Source organism: Impatiens glandulifera, chromosome 9, assembly GCF_907164915.1.
Source record: "Impatiens glandulifera chromosome 9, dImpGla2.1, whole genome shotgun sequence".
Classification (NCBI taxonomy): Eukaryota; Viridiplantae; Streptophyta; class Magnoliopsida; order Ericales; family Balsaminaceae; genus Impatiens; species Impatiens glandulifera.
The window spans coordinates 1877634-1899690 of NC_061870.1; the positions used below are offsets into that span (position 1 = coordinate 1877634).

The following is a 22057-nucleotide window of genomic DNA, read 5'->3' on the forward strand; positions in this document are numbered from 1 at the left end:
CATATTTTCTGGCATGGATAAATTTTCGGAAATCATACAAAATTTTAAAGCATAAGAAACCTAAAATTGAAATATTTTAATCACATGATAAACAAATTGTAAATCATACCTAATTCAATTTTTTACAAATAAATATAACTTAAAAGTGCATTTGGGATCTCAATTCTTTATTGTCGACAAGCCTAAAAGGGGTTAGGGTAAGTAATAATCTATTTGAACTTTTATTTGCTCATCATTTCTCAAAGTTCTCTATTTCAATCATGATCTAAACTTAATAACTAAATAATTTAGTTCGATGACTGATTTCAATTATACCCTAAATATAATCTTATTATCAAACATATATGCAATATCATATATTCATCAGCTAAATAGAATGGTTTGTTTGACAGATAGGATAACAAATAATTTTAAATAAGTATATAAGAGAGGGGATAGATACATACATATGAGCCAGGCAAGAGATGAGGTTTTGCAGCTCTACACTGATCAGCAGCTAGCGGGGATTGGAAGACGATCGGCGACAGATCGGCGGATGATAATTCTAGTGCAGCGGCAAAGAATATGATCATATATAACTAAACAAGAAGACCGGTTTTTGAGCGGAGGAGAAAAGGTTTGCAGATTTGAAGAAAAGAGATTAACTGAAGAAAGAAGAAGACGGCACAGGTGGCTGGGTATATTTTACCTCAGTTTAAACTATAGTAAAATAAATAATAAACTATGGTTACTATATTTTACCTGAGTTTAAACTGTAGTCAAATAAAGAATAAACTATGGTTATTTATGTTAGGTTTAAGAGTTAAGAATAAATGTACAGGTGTCAACTAATTAATGGATGAGGGCACTACTAGAAGGGGTAGCGTCGAATTAACCCATAACTTTTGTCCTTTATTTTACACCTCGTGACTTAATGTTTGAATTTCGAATTTCAATTTTCCCTCCCATTTTCTTCATGACATGGTTAGAAGATTCTAGGAGGTTCCTCATGCTTCTTCATGGGGTGATCTTGGGTTGGGCATCGATTTGGCTCATTCCTTCACTTGATTTTGACTTGATCTTGACATTGATCTTGACCATAACATGGGCTTGGACACTCTTGATTTCGAAATTAGACCTTCTCTTTGGTGGATTTCAGCCTTCTTTAATCTTTCTTGGCTCTTCCTTGTGGATCTTGGCCCATTATTTTGCCTCATTCATGGACTTTGGCCTTTTCTTCATGGATCTTGCTCTTCTTGACAAATCTTCGTCCATAAATGCTCATGATCTCTCATTTTTGTTTTTAAGATAATTTGTCTAAGTCAAGAACACTTGAGGCTTTTTATTAAACTTAGCATATCTAAGGATTTTAATTAAATAAATCATCTTAGAAAATAAAATAAAAATATTAACTTATTATAAATCTGAAATCAACTCTACTTAAAAATTCAATTAATTCAAAAATAATTTGTTCATAAACAAAATTGGTGAAAAAATGAGTGTTTACAACATGGTTGCAGCATTTTTTGCAAGATTGGGTCAAGACTAAAAGGATGTGTTTTGCGATGCGACAATTAAAGTGTTATTAATTTGGCAAAGAATCCGATTTATCATGGAATCACGGGCATATATAAGTTTGTTATTATTTCATCTAATCTGATTTAGAAAATGGAGTGTTAACTTTTAAGAAGATTCCCGAGAGTGAAAATTCAACTGATATGCTAACGAAATTTATGACAAACAAGAAACTGAAGTTGTGCGCCACTTCAGTTGGCCTTCTTCATTAAGACATCGGATGGTAGGAGTGTTCATCGGTTCGGTTTTCAGGTTATTCGAGTTCTTCGGTTTGGTTTATTCGAATTTTTATTTTTTTTAGCCAATTCGAAAACCGAACTGAATTCGAATAAATTTTAATTAAACCGAACCGAATTCGATATTCGGTTTGAATTTCAAATAATCCAAATTCAAACCCGAATTCGTTTTTTTTTATTCTTTGAAACTAGCATAACTCAAAATAAATTGCACCAGCCGAGAATTGAACCCGGATCTGTACCGTGGCAGGGTACCATTCTACCACTAGTACTTTTGTTACCTTCTTTTTTATTATTAAATCTTGAGTTCAAAATATTTAATTTGATTATTTTAAACTTTTTCTTAAACTAAGTTTGGAAAAATAAATAATAAAAAAATGAATTCGATTTTCGGTTTGGTTTTTGAGATGAAACCCAAACTCGAAACTAATTCGAAAACCGTATTTGAATTCGAATTAGTTATAATTCGATTCAAAAACCAAAAATAAAATTCGAATTCGGTTTATTCGAATTCGATCGGATATTCGGTTTAGACCAAATATTGAACACCCCTACCGGATGGAGAACCACTATCAATTGAAAAAATATAAAGTTAGTCCAAATAATAAATAATACATCATTCCCTGCACATTCTTGTCAAGATTTTTCGAACTCTCATTATTACTCTTACTCTTAGATTAAACTATAGATCATTTTAACTTCCTAATTCAAACAACTATTAACCTGCATATTCTTCCATTTTATCTATAACCAAACAAACAAACATGAAACAAGTTCATATTTTCCATGCTCAAGACATCTAAAATCACAATTTACAATCCATAGCCCTTCCTCCCATAAATGGAAGGCAAATAAGGTATGGGGCTCAAAAAATAATTTCAAGAGCCAAAATAAAATTACAAAACATTTTTTTTTCTTTTTTAAATTTTTTTTATCGAAATCACACAATAAATTGACCCTCCCGTACCATCAACTAAGAGAATCTCGAGAAGCAGTTGCATGTATCAACGGTTGCCTAGTAACCGCACACAAAATATCCGCATAACTCACCACCCCAACAAGAACATCTTCATTATTAGCCTCAGTTACCCACACATGTGAAGCTCGATGCGATAGCATCTGAGCCATAACCGCCGCCAAAGAACTTGTCACCTTACAAGTCAACGCGGTACTTCTCCCCCTATACATAATACTCCGACCAACAATACTACCTCCTGGAAACACGCTGAGTTTCTTCGGTTTCGGTAATAGTTTCTCCTCAACCGCAATTGTGGTTGGAGCTACATTGTCCTCGACCCCCATCACGAACTGACCAGCCGAAAGATTCGCCAAAGCCCACGCTATCGATAAATAATCGCACTTCCAAAGTTGGTACGATGATATCTCGCCGATTATCTTATATTTATTAGAGCCAGTAATCGCCTCCACAACTGCCACCGCGCAAGGACCAGCTCCGGATTGGGGAAGCTTCTTCGTGGCTTCCATGGCCGGAAGGGAGGATTCTATGAAATGGTAGTTAAGATTAACCCCTCCAAGAGAAGTTATTGACGAGAGAGGGAGGGGAGCTAATGCGCCTAAGCACCCGATCAAGAAACGAATTACATCTTCTCTCGATAAGCAGCAGAATTTGTCGCGGATTAAGATTCGAGAGGAGAAAGAGGGGAGGCGGTCTGTTGTGGTGGTTGAGATTAGGTTGTTGCTGCTTGTTTCGAGATTCTTCAGCCATTTTCCATTGTACATCATTGAAAACCGCTTGCTCATGCCTTTCCAACCTACGCTTTTTGGAACAAGGAGTCGCCTAACACCCTGCTTCATCATCTCAAGTGCGTCTATTAATCTGCGGATAAAATACACAATTTATCACTTAATCTAAATAATTAAATTTGTTCTAATAATTAATTGTTAAGATCAGTTGAAATTAAACTAAAAAGCAAAGTTAAATTTGTAGTATGTTTGCTTGTGGTGTTGGTTTTGTTTTGTTTGGTTGCTCGTCGGTTTGAAAAAGTAATAAGAATGTTTGTTAAGCTTTTTTATCCGTGGTTGTTGTGTGTGAATGTGGTTTGTATGTGGTGGTTTTTATCATTCTTTTTCAATCACTTAAATTCAGTATTCACAGTACTAAATATTCAGTTTATCTAAATGCACCCAAGTCTAAATGAAAGTGTAGAACTCTCAACAAAATCCATAAGCCAAATCCAATGGCAATACCTACAATACTCCACCTGAACTTATATATGGTATTTTGAGGTCCTTACTAAAATTTGAATTAGACCATTTTATTTACCACAATTTAGCATATGCAACCAAAAACTTGTCAAGACGGTTTAATTAGATCCTTTACTTTTTGAGAATATATTTACACAACGAGGCATTTTTCCTCCTATCATAGAGAAACTCACCGAACAATATGCATACATTGTCTTTCATATCTATTTTTATTTTATATGAATCATGATCTGGATAAATATACATTTTCTATGATTATTAAAAATTACAATGATCTAGAAATCTAGAAATGAAGTCAAATCACACTATAGGTCATAATCTAGAAAAAAAATATACCAAACTAAAAAAAAATTATATTCAATATAACTTTGGTGATTTCTCATTGGATCGTGACCGTGACAGAGATTATGAGTTATGAGGTAAGGGTTGGGCTGCCAAGAACTTGTTGTCTTCTTACACTTAATTGTAGTGTATCTATGAGATGGAAAGAACTTAAGAAATTAGTGCTGCATGAATTTGGACGCAAATGCATTTGATGACCCTTTAAATGATTGCAAGAATCTTAAACAAGCACGAACCTTAATGGGTAGAGATTATATGGATGTTCTATATAAATTCACTAAATTGACAGCAGATTACATCATTAAGGTTTACCTTAATGGGTTGCAAGAAAAGATAGTTAATACTGTTAGAATCATTAGCCCAGCTTATGTTAGCAGATTCAATGGGATCAATTTACAAGAAGCTACCTATAACTCTCTAATTCAAAAGGGGTATCTAGCGCTAATTCATGGACAGCCCCAGAAATAGTTAAAAACTAATAGTGCTGCTGTTGAATGCAAGAGAAACAATAGAGGTTATTGACCCACCAATTGTGTGAAAATAATTTTGAAGATAAATCATCTGAAAAACTAAGAACTGTTGAAGAAATTGGACAGAATGATTCATATTACTATGGATAGCAATCTAATGTTATTAACCAACAAAAATAGAGTGAAAAACTGAAGTCAAAATTCCATACATTTGATGGACATTAAATGGGTTTACACAGTTTTAAAACATGCAATTTTTTATGGTTGTAATTTAGTTACAATTATTCTGAACCTAGAGGATACGGTTAATAAAAAAAAGTGTGGTGTTGAATACGCTTATATGTGAGTGCTTTAGTTAATAGTTTATAAATGGTTATTATAAACAATGTCCTCACTCCTAATACTCAAGGTATGATATAACAGTTACAAGAAAATTTCATATGAATGTTCACCCTCCCTTAGAATATCCTCTTCCCTTATAAAGCACACAGATGATTTTTTCTCTGACTGTTAATCTACTTCCATCATCCTTCCAATTTCCAAATTTATCACATTGTTTATTATGCATATGATTGGACTAAAAAGATACTTGATAAAAATTGAGTTTTAAGTATGAAAACTGAACAGCTAAGATTGAATACTAAGACTACAAAGTTATGATTATTAAGTGCTGTTGCATTTTGCAGATTCAGATATATATGCACATGGAAAATGATATACTATATGCAGAGATGATCGAGGTGAAAGTATTGATGATAAAATATATAATCAAGATAAGATAAAATAATGTGCAGCTGCTATGAAATCAGAAGAGGGTGATAAAAAAAATAGTATAAGTTTAAGACGAAACAACAAGTCTTTTAACGAAACACAAGGAAAGAAAATGACAAATTTATGTAACTGCATACTCTGTTAAGATTAGAAATAACACGTTTTTTACGAGAAGATAACAATTTACCCTTGTGGAACACATTTAGAAGGTGTTTGTTCACTTAATCTAAATCATTAAGCTTATTTGAATTTATTTTTTTTATAATTGTTACTTAAAAACACTTAATTACTTATATTCAACTTAAATTCAGCTATAAAATCTGACATAATTCAGTAAGCTATGAATGACTTAACTCAATAATCTAGTAAGAACATCTAAAAGACAACTTTAACCTTGAAAATTAATCAACCTGCGCCAAAGTAAAATAGTTTTTTAAGTACTTTTTCTGACATTAGTTCCAAATTTTATCGAACCAACTTACAAACAAAGTACACAAAATTTAGTTCATCTTCATTCGGTTTATTAAGCATTACTTTCAATTACTTAGCTCATTCAAAACTTAAAACTCAATATTCAACCTACAACATACAACTCTTAATTTTCAGTTTTATCGAATGGATTAGTGTCTTAACTGTACTACATTTGTATCATCAGTCTACCATTCATTATGTTCTCAAATTAGGCAAGTGTTGATTTTAGACACTTTTAGGTAGAGCATATTATGAACAACACATTCGCCAGAAACAGTCAAAGGAAGAATAGGAAATGATGAGAAGTACATTGTCCTTGAGAAAACAATCATCTTCTTGCCTTTGCAAGTTTGCTCCTTGTGATAGGAGTCAGTCAGTCAGATGACATTAAAAAGGTTAAAAGGCAACATGATTCTCAAGCATCATCTATATATCATCAATAAGTAATGAGTTTCAACACTATCCTTGTCATTATTTTTCTAATCAAAGTGAGTCCAAATAATAAAGTATTTTCCTTTATTGATAGGAGCAATAATATTTGCAAAACAAGAAAATCTCTATCTGAATGCAACATAGAAGGAAAATAAGCAAAATGGTAGTTAGATCAAGTCAAATATATTAGGGGAAATAAAGGACAAGTGTAGCTAACCTGGTAGCTGGATCGACTTGCTTGAGCAAGGCGCCGTTAGGAACAACAATCTCATAGACAGGAGTCTTAAGGGCCTTTTCTTGATCCAGTAAGCAGTCTTCTCTGGCTAAGAAAGCTACAATATCGAGAGAATTGAGAATACCAACAAACCTGAGCTGCCTCGCCTGAAAATCCTCGATTGGAGAGGCAGATTTCTTTTTCCAGACTGGAATTTCCCCTTCCATGGATTCTCCAATCGCTCTTATAGCTGCCTCGACTGTTTCTGTCTCGGTAAACTCCTCCAATTCCGGTTTACCCAAAGTGAGGTCCCCTATGACATGGTACAGAAACACCGACGCCGCCATCGAATGAGATGCTAGCTATATCTATAAAACGGAAGAGAAATGAAGAGAGTAGTCAGTCAGTAAAGGAGCATCGGCTCATCGGAGTGGAGTAACAGAAAACTACTGACATCAAAAATCGTTAAAGAGGAAGAAATGATGAACAGACCACCAGCTTGACTTGACGAGGAGAGAGAAAGAGAGAGAGATTGAGGGAATCTATTCTTCAATTTCAATTATTGAGTCGTAAAGAAGAAAAATTAATGGATAATTCTCTATTAATTAATATACAGATCTAAATTTATGTGTTTCTCAAGCCGCCTCGTCCAATTCTAACTATACGTCATCATTATTAATTAACTGGTCCTAGTAAATCCTTTATTACACTATCTATTAAGTAAAATATTTTAAAATTATTTAATATGATTTCATAATGTCAAGAAAATATATTATTATATTAATTAAACAAAAACCGATTTAAAAAAATAATGATGACAAAAGAAAGAAATCAATCTTATAATGACGAATAGAAAATTAGTTTTTGATTTTTAATGTTAGTAACTATGTTCTAATTATTTAACTGAAATTTTATTTTTAGTAAAAATTTTAATTGAAAATGACGTTTGTTTGGGATCGCAATCTTTTTATGTTTATATTGTAAAACACAATTTAAAACATTATTTCTATAGTTTTAAATCCTTAAGAGAGGATAATATCATACTTTTTTTAGTTTGACATTTTTCAAAAAATATCTTGAAACAAAATTTTCATATATATAAATACCTTCTTTTAACCAAGAGCAAATGTTAAAACATAGGACATCTTTATTTTGTAAAGAAAATAAGAAGGATCGTAACTATTCTATTTTATTTATGGATATAGTTCTTTCCATATATCATATTACTTTTTTGCCTAATAAAACTTGTAATAAAAGCTTTTGCATTCATAAGAGACATGCATAATGGTCCATTAACAATAATATATTTATCAAAGATAAAATATCTTCTTAGTTTCACATAATTCATTCATGTAGATACAAATATAAAAAACAATGATGGTCATCATTAATCATAGTTAGGGTTTGTCTAGCATTGATTTCTAACCCTCCTACTTTTGGGATTTTAATAAAATGGTACTAACCGTTTTCCCCAAAAAAACATAAGAAACAAGATTCGTATCGTTCTCTAAACCCTAATCTTTTAATCGATGAATTTTATTTGGACATTTCTTAATTTTTAATAATTTTTAACGTCAATTGATTTGTAAGAAAGATAGTGTTAGATTAAATTAAATAAAGATAAAGGAAAATTAATTAAAAGAGAAATAATTAATTTAAAAAAAAAATGTTGTAATTTATTTAAATGAACTTAGGTGAATAAGTTTAAATCAAAACGACATAATTTTAATGATGTATTCATGAACAAAATTAAGTTGTGTAAATTGTCTATGCGCAAATACGTCTCAAGATGCGCGAGCAGACGTCTTACTTCATTAGATGCCCTGGTCTGAAAAAGTGCGCGAGCAAACGTCTTACTTTATCAGACGCCCTAGTCTAAAGAAATGCGCGAGCAGACGTCTTACTTCATCAGACGCCCTAGTCAAAAGAAGTGCGCGAGCAGACGTCTTACTTCATCAGACGCCCTAGTCAAAAGAAGTGCGCGAGCAGACATCTTACTTCATCAGACGCCCTAGTCTGAAGAAATGCACGAGCATGCGTCTTACTTCATCAAACGCCCTGATTTGAAGAAGTGCGCGAGCAGACGTCTTACTTCATCAGACGCCCCAGTCTAAAGAAGTACGCGAGCAAACGCCTTACTTCAGTAGCCGTTTGAAGAAGCGTTTGTCTTATCTGCATGACTCATCAGCATAGTGAATAGTAGACGATGTTATCAGTTGTCTGCCAAGTCAGCTTTATACGCTTAACTACCAAGTACTCAATTATTCATCTAGTCCGCGTTGTACCTTCCAATGCACCACGTTCTACCGACTATTCTATAGTACAATCAGGTACACCATGATTCAACAGATATATTCTTATGTACCTTCTCGTACAACTGACGTACGTCTAACGGAAAACTGACACGTATCCAAGAGAAAGATTCGACCGTTGCCACCCTTCAATATAAAGGTGATTAGAGTACAACGGCGAATCTCTGGATCTTTGAGCTCGCTTCCCTGAACACAATCACACGAATTAAGAATTGATAAGCACGGTGTTTACTCTCGCTCTAAGATCATTATGTAATTCATCTACTATTTTACTTGAGTGTATTTTTAGTATTGTAAATTGAACAGGATGTTGTCTATTCAATAGAGTGTTATCCATGAGTTCAGAAACAGACAACTGTTAAGTCTTGTGCTCCTGACTGAGTTTATGTAGTTGCTATACGAATCAAAGTCTTCTAGTGAAAAACTTTATGGAAATAGAAGAAGGGGTGACATATGAGTTTTATCTTTGAACATCCATAAAACTCCTTGTATTATTTCATTTCTACTTCTTCCAATCTTATATTTGTTGTTTCAAATCGAGCAAGCATTTCCGCACTTGAATCCATTCAAGAGCTTGCGAAGATTTGTGAAAAATAGAAACAAATTTTCATCTCTAACAAGATTAATATCGAATTGAAAGTTATGATTAGCACAACAATATTCACCCCTGCTATTGTTGTACCCAATCCTAACAGATAGTTACAATTTAATTAAACCAAAATTTATATAAATATTTTAAAATTTCTTAGAAAATCTAAATTTATAGGTTTCTAAATTAATTACGCAATGATTTAAGAATCATCCAAAAAGAAGTTTAAACAAAGACTTAAATAAACATTATAAAAACAAAATATACTTAAATAATTATAATTTTACAATTTGACATTGTAATTAAGATGCATCATTAAAATTCTAAACACAAATGACCGAATTATTATGGAGTTGAATGTTCTTGAGATACATTTTAAGAAAAAAAAACTCAATTAGATGTATATTCGTACAAGTAGCTCACTTAGACGTGTACTAATAAAATGTCATTTAAACATATGTACTATAAACAATAGACTCATTTAGCCTATTTTAGTAAATCATAGTTAACTTTTATTTTCTAATGCGTTATTGTCCCTTATAACAAGTGGTATCAGAGCCAACCGCTGAATATTTATCGAATATGCCCGAATATAAATCAACCAGAAGTTGAGTTCTTGAGATAGAACCAAGGGTGCGACACCTTGATGACTTGGTTGATACCCCAACCCCCGGTGGAGAAGTTTCTTTATCTATTTTTGAGATAGACTGCCTAAATTCAGATTGGTTGTCCACGCGGGATAACACTGCTGAAGTTTCAAAGTTTGTTAGAAGGAATGTGCTTCTATGCGAGGAAGACCTTGAATCTAAATGGGAACAACTTGATAGTGAGATCAAGTTTTCGAAGAAAGATGCTGCCTCGAGATTGGCAACAGTATCCGTTTCTTCAACATGGTTTAGGGTGCGTGAACCAACATTCTTTGGCGATGTGAGGAGCTGCAAAAAATTAGAGAAGTTTCCGTGGGATCCTGGAGTAGATCTCATAGTAGCAAAAATCCCTATGGAGGAGCGGGGATATATAACTAGTAAGTATCATATGGGTGATGTAGGGCTTTGTTGTAGGGCTCGATTATTAAATTATTCTTGTGTGAGTCATGAGAAGATGGGATTGCGGGAAGTCATCTTAAGAATTCTAAAGCGGGGATATGAGTGGTCCCAACATAAAACTTGAGAGAAGGCCTTGAATTCCAAAGTCGCGCCAAAAACCATCGTGGTGATTGTTGACCTCCGGGTGGGAAGTCGGTAGGGGCAGATCAAACGGGTTTCTGTCCCATTAGATAATGGTGATGTCATCATAGGAAATAAGTTTATTGTCCAAGAAAAGGTCATGGTGAGGCCTTATTTGGGAGAACTGCTATTTGGAGAGCCGAGTTCTCCCTCCTTTGTGGCAGAAGCTTGCGATTCTCCAAGGAGAGGAAAGTCGGGACGTCTCATGGTCATTCAGCTAGTTGAAAGCCGAATGTTGGAGGGAGAGACGAATGCGTCGAATTTGTTGGAGATTCTGGCTAGCGAGGGCCAAACGTCGGCATGTGTTAAGGTTCCAACGCTTGTGAAGTCTAGACTTTCGAAAGGTGCTCGAAAGGTAACCAAAGAGCACTCCACGCATCAGCTGCATGTGAAGTAGGTGTGTACTATCTGGACAAGGCCGAAAAGAAGGTACAATGGGTGAAACTGTTGGTGATTCTTGAGAAACCGTGGCAAGGACTCTCAAGGAACTTTTTTCTTGGTTTCCCAAATGCGAGCGGGAATATCTCTATCCCGGGAGCGGATAGATTATCCGAATATACGGTCTTATTTGTATGGCTGAAGTGGTGTTCGACCGAGAGGACTATTGAAGGGTGTTTCAAATATTTGGGCGAGGCTAAATTCCCAAATGCGAGCGGAAAAACCTCTATTCTGGTAGTGGATAAATCAAACAAGTATACGGTCTAAAGAGCATTGCTGAAGGCGAGTTCAGTTGAGAAGACCGATGAAGTTCTTTCCAAATACTTGTGTGCGATGAGATTCCTAAATGCGAGCGGGAAGACCTCTATCCAAGGTGTGGATAGATCTGCCAAGTACACGGTCTTGATGCAGATGCTGAAAGTGAGTTCGGCTAGGAAGACCGATGAAGTATTTTCTAGGTACTTGGGCGAGGCGGGTTTGGTGTGGCCCACAACGAGGACGTTGTGTTCCTCTAGTGGGGGTGGTCTGTTACAACCTTAAATATGTGGCCTCGGTCTTGGCATGATTGTGGATGACCAGGACCGAGAGGTGCCTAAAAAGAGTCACGGGTGTGCGACAGGGCACCGAAAATGAGAAGTGTGGAGACAATCAACCTTTTGTCAGGGTATGATTGTGGAATGGAAAGACCGAGAAAAGAGTTCCGAAGATGGGTCGTGTGCGTGCGACTTAGGCACAAGGTGTTAGCCAAGTTGTCTTGGCACAATTGTGGAATGCTAGGACCGAGAAGGTGTTTTAGAAGAGTCGCGGGTGGGCGACATAGGCACCTGATATGCGAAGTGCTAAAGCAACCAAACTTCTATCGTGGCATGAGTGTGGAGTGTCAAGACCAAGAGAAGTGTGTTGAACAATGGTTGTGTGCGGGCGACATAGGCACAAGGTTGGAGCCAAGCGTTTGTCGTGGCATTATTGCAGAATGAAAGGACCGAGTGAATGCCTAGAAGGAGTCGTGTGCGTGCGACATAGGCATAAGAGTGACAACGTCTAGTGCATTGAGAGAATGCGTGCATGAAGTGCAGAAAAGATGGAGTCAACTAGAGTCGTGTGCGTTTGTCGTGACATGATTGCGGAATGACAAGACCGAGTGAATGCCTAGGAGGAGTCGTGTGCGTGCGACATAGGCATAAGAGTGACAACGTCTAGCGCATTGAGAGAATGCGTGCATGAAGTGCGGAAAAAATGGAGTCAAATGGAGACGGTTAGATGAGGACCAATGGCGACTAAATAGGGGACCTAGAAATATATGCATGATGGGTTGAGGACCCAAAATGTAGGCATGATGGGTTGAAGACCGGAAATGTCGGCATGATGGTAGAGAGGACCAGAAATGTCGGCATGATGGGCAGAGTGGCGAAAAAAGTCAGAAACAGTTGGGACTGGTGGAGAACGTGTGTATAGTGGACGGTTATAACCCACTATAGGCGGTTGGACCCACATCTAGTAGCTGGTGCGCAGCTGAGACCGATGGAGAACGTGGGGGCTGAAGTAGTGGACGATTGAGACCCACGACCGATAGTTAAGACCCACGTTCAACGACAACTGCCTGATAGTTTTTCCCCCCACCCTAGGTCGGTTATTTTCCTAGGCAGATTGTTATTTTTTGGGTATAAATATCTCCTAAACTGCACAAGACAAATTGTTGGATTTCGGATAGAAAAATATTCCCCACAAGTGAGAGTCATTTTGTGTGCAGCCTTGAGAGTTTATAACCTCTTTGTAATCGTTATTTGTGAGTGAATATAATTATAAAGTTGGGCGTGGCCCGTAAACGGTGTGTGTTTCTTTTTGCTGTATGTTTTATTGACTATTGTGGTGATTGACTGCTTGTTGAGTTTGATTGATTGTTTTGGTGCGCAAAACAAGTCGTGTAAGGGCTAAAAATCAAGTCAAAATTCCGCTGCGTTATTGTCCCTGGGTTTGAAAAAAAAAGGGTGGTTGAACATTTAAAAACTCATAATATTTTTATTTTATTTTATTAGTATAATAAATATTAGATAATAAAATAATGTATTCTGTTATTTTATTTTATTTTAAAATGATGAGTTATTGTATTTTTATAATATTTTTTTGATTTGTCAATGAATTCCTATTTGTATTTAAATAATAATAATAGAATATTAAGAGGTCGGGCCACAAACCCTGTCCGGGTTGGGGACATTTAAAAGCCCATAAGTTCTATAAAAAAATCCAACGGATACGATTTATTATATTTTAATCCAACGGCCTACTCTTGATAAGCATCTATTTATAATGTATAACCCTAATTCTCTTTTCTAAGATTTGCTGCTATTAGAAAAGAGAGAGAGCTAGAGAAGGCATTTTGTCTAGGGCATCCGTGTTTCAACTTCTCTATCAGAATGGTGAGTTTTAAATCATTAAATCTCCAAACTTCATTATTGTAGATCGGTTATTCTGAGATGAAATAGAGAATTGAACTGTTGTTAGAATCTTAAATCTTTTTGTTTTATTTATTTATTTATTATGGTTGTTATATTTTAGGTTCTTCCAAACGATGTCGATTTGTTGAATCCTCCAGTTGAATTGGAGAAGAAGAAGCACAAGCTTAAACGCCTTGTCCAATCCCCTAATTCATTCTTCATGGTAAAACATTATCTCTTCTGTTCACTAGTCTTTTAATGTCCCAATTCTTATATATTTGTATTAATTCATTCTTGTTTCGTTCTCTTTTGCTACTTGAAGGATGTTAAGTGCCAGGGATGTTTCAATATGTAAGTTGCCTACTATATATATGATCTTGCACATTTAATTACTAGAGATGATTTATCTTAAAACTTATGTATAAAACTGAATTTGCAGAACGACAGTCTTTAGCCACTCTCAGACTGTGGTGGTTTGTGGAAACTGCCAGACTGTTTTGTGTCAACCTACGGGTGGTCGTGCCAGGCTGACTGAGGGATGTTCTTTCAGGAGAAAGGGAGATTAAGAATTTCAGTATTTTATTTTGGAAAAGTTTTTTTATTTTTATGTTGTGTTAGTTATTTGCTTCAAACTTCAAACCTTTTTGGTACCATAGTTGGAATTTTCTTGATTTTAGGATGGTTTTGTTAATTAATTGTCAAAGACAAGTATGAATCCTTAATTTGATGGTGGGTTTTGCATTATATTAAAAGGGTTCTCTTCTTTTCTGTGTATTGAATATCAAATTTATACTGAAAAACAGTTTGCTTGAGAAATTCTATTCTTCTTCAATTGTAGCAATTTTAATTTTTATTCATGAGTGAGCTCGTATGTATGATGTTAATCATTGTTTTTATGACAGTTATTGTTGAATCTATTTGTCTATGTATGATTTTTGTGACAATGGTAAGTTGAAACTATTAGATTGCCAATGGTTTTACTATAAGGTTGAAGCTTATAGGAGATTGGGTTTGTTGAAAGATATATTGATTAAATGCATTCTATCAAATGAATGTTTCAAGATTTACATAAATTCACACTAAATTAAAATAAAGGGCATAACAAAAGCTTGTCTAAGAGACCATAAAGTTGATTCTCAATAAGTTGAAATGGGGCCAAAATGGTCTCGCGAAGTCGGATGGATAAAATTTTACTTTTTACATTACCATCCTCGCCAGCGGGTGATACACAGGCGAGAACCAATCAAGTCAATCCCTTTTCGCTTTGCACTCTCGTTCTTATTCTTTTTGCTGTGGACAAATTCAATGGAATAAATTTGTTACAAGAAAAGTGGCCCTTCTTCTCCTTACATATTTCCGGGCAAAGAAAGTGCATTTCTTAATTCAATTTGTCTTATTGTTGCCCTTCTCTCTTAAATAGATCATTTTGTGAATCAATCGGCCACAGAAACGAGTTTCAAATGTCTTTGTGCCTACGTGAAAAAAATTTCATAGAAAAACCATCCAATACACGCGGTATTTACATAGATGGGTGTGAAAAAACAGTTCAATATGAAAAAAAGTTGGAATACAATAGGATAGAAACCCAAACGAAATTTTCAATGGATTTCAATCTGGAATGTGCCCAAATGCTCAACAAGGACACTCCACACCTTGACCAAATATGCATATATCTAGTGCTCCATAACAAAGTTCTCATAACTGCCTATGGTTTTGAATTGTGTTTCTTCAACATGGTAGAGAATGCATGCATGCTAGTGATTTCAGCATAGCTTCAAGAGAGTCTTTAGTAAGCTGAAACTTCACCTCCGTTTCGCCTGAAGGAGAAAGGGAATAATCCTGAAGCTGTACAAACACCAAAAAATTAAATTTTGTAGACTTTGTTGAATAATTTAAGCAACCATTCATTTTGACTTTAATTGAAAATACTTTTGTATCTGAAATCCAAATTTGTCTTAGATATGGTCAATGAATTAATATGATAAAGATTCAAATTCTTTTGTATGAAATGTGCGACTCGTAATAAGTTGGATCAACAGTTAGGAAGGAAGTGATAGTACGTAGAAACAGATTCAGAATAAGTTGGTGAAGCCTAACTAGAATATTAAGGCAATGCCTCATGTGAATTATTTGAGTTTATGTTAATATAACTCATTATCTAATCAACAATCTACTCATTAATAATATCATTCAAAATTATCAACCAAAAGACTCTGTTTCTAACTTTTTTCATTATTTATTTATGCACGGAATGTCTTTTCACCCGAATAAGCCTAATTTTCAATAACTACATCAATCAAGTTATATTGAAATAAACACTTAGTTAATCAAATAACCCAAGAACAAAAATGGCCTAATATTTTCCCACAAGATCAAAGGATTCCAAATCAAGACTCAAGAATGACTGTAAATTAACTGAAGATATATAATTCTGGTGGTTTTGTTACAAAATTTAATAAAAACAAATGACAAGTCTCTACTTCTGGAAAGGACCAATGCAAGTGAATGACCATGATTTAGATTCACTACCAATTATATCAAATAGGCTATAAGCGTATAATTACTCTTAAAATTACATGCCAACTTGCTACGATTTTTAAACTAACTTTTGTTAAGTTTCTGCAGTAGTTCAGATGGTATAATCTTCAATTACCACCAACTCTTTAATAAGAACAGAATAAAAATGTTTTTCCTTGTTAGACAACAAATGAAAAAAAAATCAATATCTAACCATTTTTTTAACAGTAATCATACCTTAAGACAAATTATAGCCAGTCTGTTAGCGGGTTCGTCGTTCTGATTCTCCACAGTCCATGTCATTGATTTGAGTAGAGGTAAACTTCCCTATATCTCATCGTTATAAAAAAAAACATTGATTTAATACTTTCTACTAGATTTTGTTAAATTGTTACTAGAACTAATAGTACATGAAGGATTTTTGGGTCATTTTTAAGCATTGAGGTTGCATTTCAGGACAATTCGATTATATACAAGCCTCTAACTTACGTAGAAGAAATAAGTGCGTGATGGACAAAAATGGAAGTCATCAACCGGATTTTAAATAAATCAGACGTTTGCTTAAAGATCAGAATCACTGATGCAAGGTAGGCAAATTGTGATGTAAAATAGGACAATGTGAATACTGAGACAAAACTAGCATTTGATTCCATTCAAATTCAAACACATGGATTAAACCATTAATTAGATTGATTTATGCTTGACATCAAATACTAACTAAAGGGTGGTTTCCTGAAGACAGGTCTTCTGCTTTTGAACATGGAGACGTTTTCTTTATATATGCTCTTCACTAAGAGGAGGAATAGCCTTTAACTCAAAAGAGGTAATCCAAAACTTTCTTAATGGTCTTTTCTACCAATTTCTCAATTTCAGCTTTTTGAATAAAGGTAATCTTATCCAAGTGTTAATTAAAAGCATCATCGAAATTCCTTTTTAGTTAATCATATAATTTCACAACTAGTTAAAATCCTCTCTTTCACAACCCTCGACGAAGTTGTTTGGGAATAATTTGGATTAAACAGGGTTCAAAGCACTACAATAACAGTATCTCACTATTGAGAGGAACTCTAGCATTAAAAGGAAGGAAAGTAAACAAGAGAAATAAGTCTAAGTTTTTCTAACAAGAACAATAAAACTACAACACTCAATAATATTACAGGATTTGTTATCATGTACCTGATCATCTGAAGGACCAACATCATGTTGGAGAGGGATGGAAGCTAAGTGTGTCACATTAGTCTCATCAATGATTGGCATAGGAATCTCCATATTCTTGTTAATGAATCTGTTAACTGCATTATCTTGCCGAAAAGGTAGAATATTATCTGAGAGGGAAGACATGAAAGAAGATAACAGAACTTCATTGACATGGAGGGAGGCTTCGGCCCTTGGCAATAGATTCTGGCAAGTGTAAAATTAAATATCAGCAGAAGACCAAGACAAGCATAAATTATAAGGAAAAAAGAAAATTCAACTAGAATTTAGAAATAGTGCAATTTGACAATCTAAGTGATACAGAAGTCCAAACAAGTAATAATATGTTTGTGGAAATATTCTTTTGGATAACAAAAAATGCTCCTTTATGAGACTATACACATATCTCCCTCTTTAATTGGGCCCTAATTTGATGAAATTCTCCCAAGATTGAATTATGTACACAACTCAGATCATGAAATATATAAAAACAAGGGTTCAACACTTGCATTCCCAAATACAAACCCTAGATTGATTAACATGTGTTCACATCCCCACGTTTAAGCTAAGGATATACTCACACAAATCCACTAGGGTAGTAGACTAGTAGGTAAGAAGGTTGGAATAAGCTGATCATTCAAGGTAGTACAAGTGATAACAGTCTTTTTAAGAGTCTCAAATTTGATTCAATTAAAAACATCTTTATTGAAATGGAGGTTCATGGCGGATGAGATGTTGTGTTAGACTTCTCCAAAAGGAAAAAAAAAAAGAAAGAAAAAAAGATAATGGTCTCAAAAAAGAAGTTGACCACTTTGAGATCTCATGTTAGATTTGACTCCACATGAATTAATTGAGGTTCACACAAGCTGAACCGTCATCATAACAAATAAACCCAAAGACAATGTCATAGCTCAGACCAGAAGAAGTCCCACATTGGAATTTTGTCCCCACTTAATTTACACTCCTATGCTATACTGTACTGTAACTCTATTTGTTCATCTAAGTATTCAGAAAAAAACAAGATATTAGCTTTGAAAAGGAGATTATGGTACTGTTGGCCAATGGCTACAATGTCTATCGTTAGGAGTTTATCACGTGTTTGTAGTTAGATAGTTAGAGATAGTTAGTATAGTAGTTAATATGTCTGTTAGTATGTTAGTTAGTAGTTTAATTAGTTTGTTAGAATAGTAATATAAATATATGATGAATAACAGTTGTAGTCTCATCTCTATTCTGGATCCAATCTTGATCTGTTCATCCATCTTCTCTTCCGATAGTCTTGTTTCCTTATCTTTCATCAAGAACCATAACAGAGTCAGTCAATTTACTTATTATGTTTTTTGGGCTTGTTAGATGTGATAATATTCAAATTATCAACCAAAATGCCTTCAATATCTTAGACAAATATATTTATACCTCTAATTAGAGTCTTTTTACACAAATAACTTTATATTCTTTAATAATCTACATCAAATAAAATTATTTTAAAAAAACACTTAATTATTCAAATAACCCAAGATCAACAAGGCCCAGTATGTGGCAGTTGATCTGTGCTGCATTTCATCAGTCAATAGTAAGTGAGTTTTCCATGCGCTGTACATGATTGCTTTATACGTTTGGACAAGCAAGATTTATACAAGGTGCCTTTTTTTCCCGTTGTTAAGACATGAATGGTCTCAGATTTAGGACCAATTATCTGCATTGGGCAAGCAAGATTTCAATCTAACTGCTGTTATTAAATTTTATGATTTTCACTAAGTTAATTAAATAGTCATCCCTGAATAAGTTGTTGTTATAAACCCTCTTAGCCATTAATTTTGTATGTAAATGCAGTAAATAAATTTCTGTAAAGCATCCCTTTCTTGAAAAGTGGAGCTAGAAACCTATCAACTGATATGTTAAATATGAAGCATCATGGACATCTATCAAATCTAACACTATGTGCTATTGGAAGTGAAAAGTAGTAATGAACTGGAGAAATAAACAACTTGAAATCACCTTTTCCTTAGACACTTCTTCATTCCAGCTGTTCTGGTGCTTCTGAATTTGCAAGATAAGAATGTCTTGCAGATCAAGAGATAGATCAGGAGGGAATAGCTTCAAAAGGTCATCACCAGACAAGTTCTCACGACTACATTTTCTGATAAGTGAACGAAGGCATGCCAAAACCTATATAGATGAATATAATCCATTATTCATTGAAAAAATTGGTTGAGAAATGATGGATTATGAATATAAATGATCAGTTCAAAACCCAACTACGATCATTAAATGTGTTATCAATTGACGAAGAAAGGAATCTATAAACTATAGATAATGGATGTAATCGATAGGTGCAAATGATGCAAGAATGAGAGAAGGAAGGAGAGGATGAAGATTACAAGGTCGACTTCGGCAGTTGAAGGAAGATTGAGCAAAGACTGGAAATGTGATTTCTGAGGAAGAGAAAGACCAGTTTTCCGGGAAGCCCAGAGTATTACAAGTATTTGTTCGAGGTCTTCTTCGGACTTAATTGCAGAAAGCTTGTGCAGTTGCTGGTACAATGTCTTCCCTAACTCCATTTCTTTCTCCCACATCACTTTTAAGACCTAACTGTGCGGTAAAAGATTCATTCTCATTGTTTTCAAGTAAATTCAACCCCGACCGATTACACACAAGTATTATTTAATTAGGATATATTTTTTTATAATATTTATTAATTAATATTATATATGTATTTTTTTTTATTTAAACTTAGAATAATGAGAGGGAGCAACGTTGAGTAGCGACCCTCTACCCCGTCTGACAGTCTCTTCATTTTCAATTTTTACGTTTGGCTCTTTGGCGACTTTAATTTCTTTTTTAATCTTCCGCGACTTTGGTTTATTTCTTTCTTTTCCGCGACTTCGGACTTCTTCCTTCTTCCGCGTATCTTCTTCAGCAAGTTCGAAAGTGGTAAGTCTTCAAAGGTCAACAACATTGTTCCCGAACAACTCAAACCCTAAAATGATGATTTTAGTAACATCATTTTACTTTTATTTTTCAGGAGAATCAATTTTCTTAAATTATATCCAAGTCCAACACTAATAGAAGGTAAGTTCCCGAACATGATTTTCCTGTAGTTAGGGTTATCCCAAACATGTCCATATTTGGGAACTTGATTTAATGTTTGGAAACTTTTTTATTTTCGTTTCTGGTTTTTGAATTTGTATCCATTTACAAAAAATCTTATTCACACATTTAGAAAAAAACCTAAATATTAGAATAGACCTACTAATACTACACATTTTAAACAAGTTAGGTTTCTAGATCTGTATCCATTTATAAAACCTTAGTCGATGGACTACTGAAACTATTCTTAGTCACACATTTAGAAACAAAAACATAAATATTAGTGTGATCGATTCCTATTGACCTTATCCAACACTTAGAACTATTTTCATGTTTTTGGGATGAGGTCAATACCGAAAGATTTATATAAATCTCTTCATATTGACTTATTCCAATACTTAAAATTATTTTTGTATTTTTCAGAGGAGGTCTATACCGAGAGATTTATATAAATCTCTCTCTATTTACCTATTTCAACACTTAGAATTATTTTCGTATTTTTCGGTGTAGGTCAATACCAAGAGAGTTATATAAATCTCTCACTATTGACCTATTATAATTCTTAGAATTATTTTCGTATTTTTCAAATGAGGTCAATATAGAGTGATTTATATAAATCTCTCCTTATTGACCTCTTTCAACACTTAGAATTATTTTCGTGTTTTAGGGATGAGGTTAATACCGAAAGATATATATAAATCTATCCCAATTGCCTAATCCATAACTTTGAATTATTTTCGTATTTTTTTGAAAGAAGTCACTACCTAGAGATTTTTTTAATGTTAGTTCTTAATAATATATATATATATATATATATATATATATATATATATATATATATATATATATATATATATATATATATATATATATATATATATATATATATATTAGTTCTTTGTAAATTAAATGGACATTTAAATAAAACAATATTACCCTTGAAGGAATTAATTCTCCAACAAATCATTCATTATGGATTGAATAATGATTGGATCAAAATGAATCAGCATGATCAAACATGATATACGATACTAATAAATTATAGTATCAACATTAAATCTAGTTCAATATTAATATTTAAAATGACAATTTTATAGAAAAAAATTATCAATGCACAAAATTAAAAATGATTTTTAATAATCAAAAAAATGTTGTTGGATAATACCACGAATTGTATGGAGATATACTCAATTCATTTCCAAGTTGAAAAACTTTGACATCTATTAGTTATTTTTCCTTAATATTTTTTATGTTATTATTATTGATATTTGCTTTTGTGTTGAAACTGTACGATCATGACACAATCATAAATTCATATGATCGTGTACGTTGTTAGTGCAACACAAATGTTGGTGCAACACTACTATTGCTTACTCGGCTGTTAGCGCAACACAACTGTTGGTACAACACTGCTATTCGCTACTTGGTAGTTAGCGCAACACAACTGTGCTGATGGAGCAAGGTTGTCATCCCTTCTTCAGACTGCTGACCGTGCTTCTTCAGCACTGTTACTTGATCAAGTCTGTTGCCAGTACTTTTT

At 34.0% G+C, this 22057-nt stretch overlaps 3 protein-coding genes across 5 annotated transcripts; 1 reads left to right on the plus strand and 2 right to left on the minus strand.

Moving 5' to 3' along the window:
* Nucleotides 1-2508: 2508 nt before the first annotated feature.
* On the minus strand, nt 2509-7291 carry LOC124914958 (CBS domain-containing protein CBSX6). Of its 3 annotated transcripts, none has more exons than XM_047455593.1 (3): nt 7209-7291; nt 6720-7084; nt 2509-3627 (listed from the first exon to the last, which is right to left on the minus strand). In XM_047455593.1, the coding sequence occupies exons 2-3, from the start codon at nt 7061-7063 to the stop codon at nt 2760-2762; spliced, it is 1212 nt and encodes a 403-aa protein (XP_047311549.1). In that variant the 5' UTR covers nt 7064-7084; nt 7209-7291; the 3' UTR covers nt 2509-2759. The 3 variants fall into 3 exon arrangements, with proteins under 3 accessions (XP_047311549.1, XP_047311548.1, XP_047311547.1); XM_047455592.1 differs by having other exon boundaries at nt 7171-7275; XM_047455591.1 differs by having other exon boundaries at nt 6720-7107; nt 7155-7268.
* A 6299-nt stretch (nt 7292-13590) lies between these two features.
* LOC124914930 (40S ribosomal protein S27-2) lies at nt 13591-14488 on the plus strand. Its single transcript, XM_047455564.1, has 4 exons — nt 13591-13698; nt 13838-13939; nt 14039-14067; nt 14156-14488. The coding sequence occupies exons 1-4, from the start codon at nt 13696-13698 to the stop codon at nt 14280-14282; spliced, it is 261 nt and encodes an 86-aa protein (XP_047311520.1). The 5' UTR covers nt 13591-13695; the 3' UTR covers nt 14283-14488.
* Nucleotides 14489-15197: 709 nt separating this feature from the next.
* LOC124915123 lies at nt 15198-20043 on the minus strand. The gene is made up of 5 exons (XM_047455785.1): nt 19809-20043; nt 19426-19596; nt 17410-17634; nt 16471-16560; nt 15198-15561 (listed from the first exon to the last, which is right to left on the minus strand). Exons 1-5 carry the CDS (start codon nt 20001-20003, stop codon nt 15445-15447), a joined length of 798 nt encoding a protein of 265 aa, XP_047311741.1. The 5' UTR covers nt 20004-20043; the 3' UTR covers nt 15198-15444.
* Nucleotides 20044-22057: the final 2014 nt, after the last annotated feature.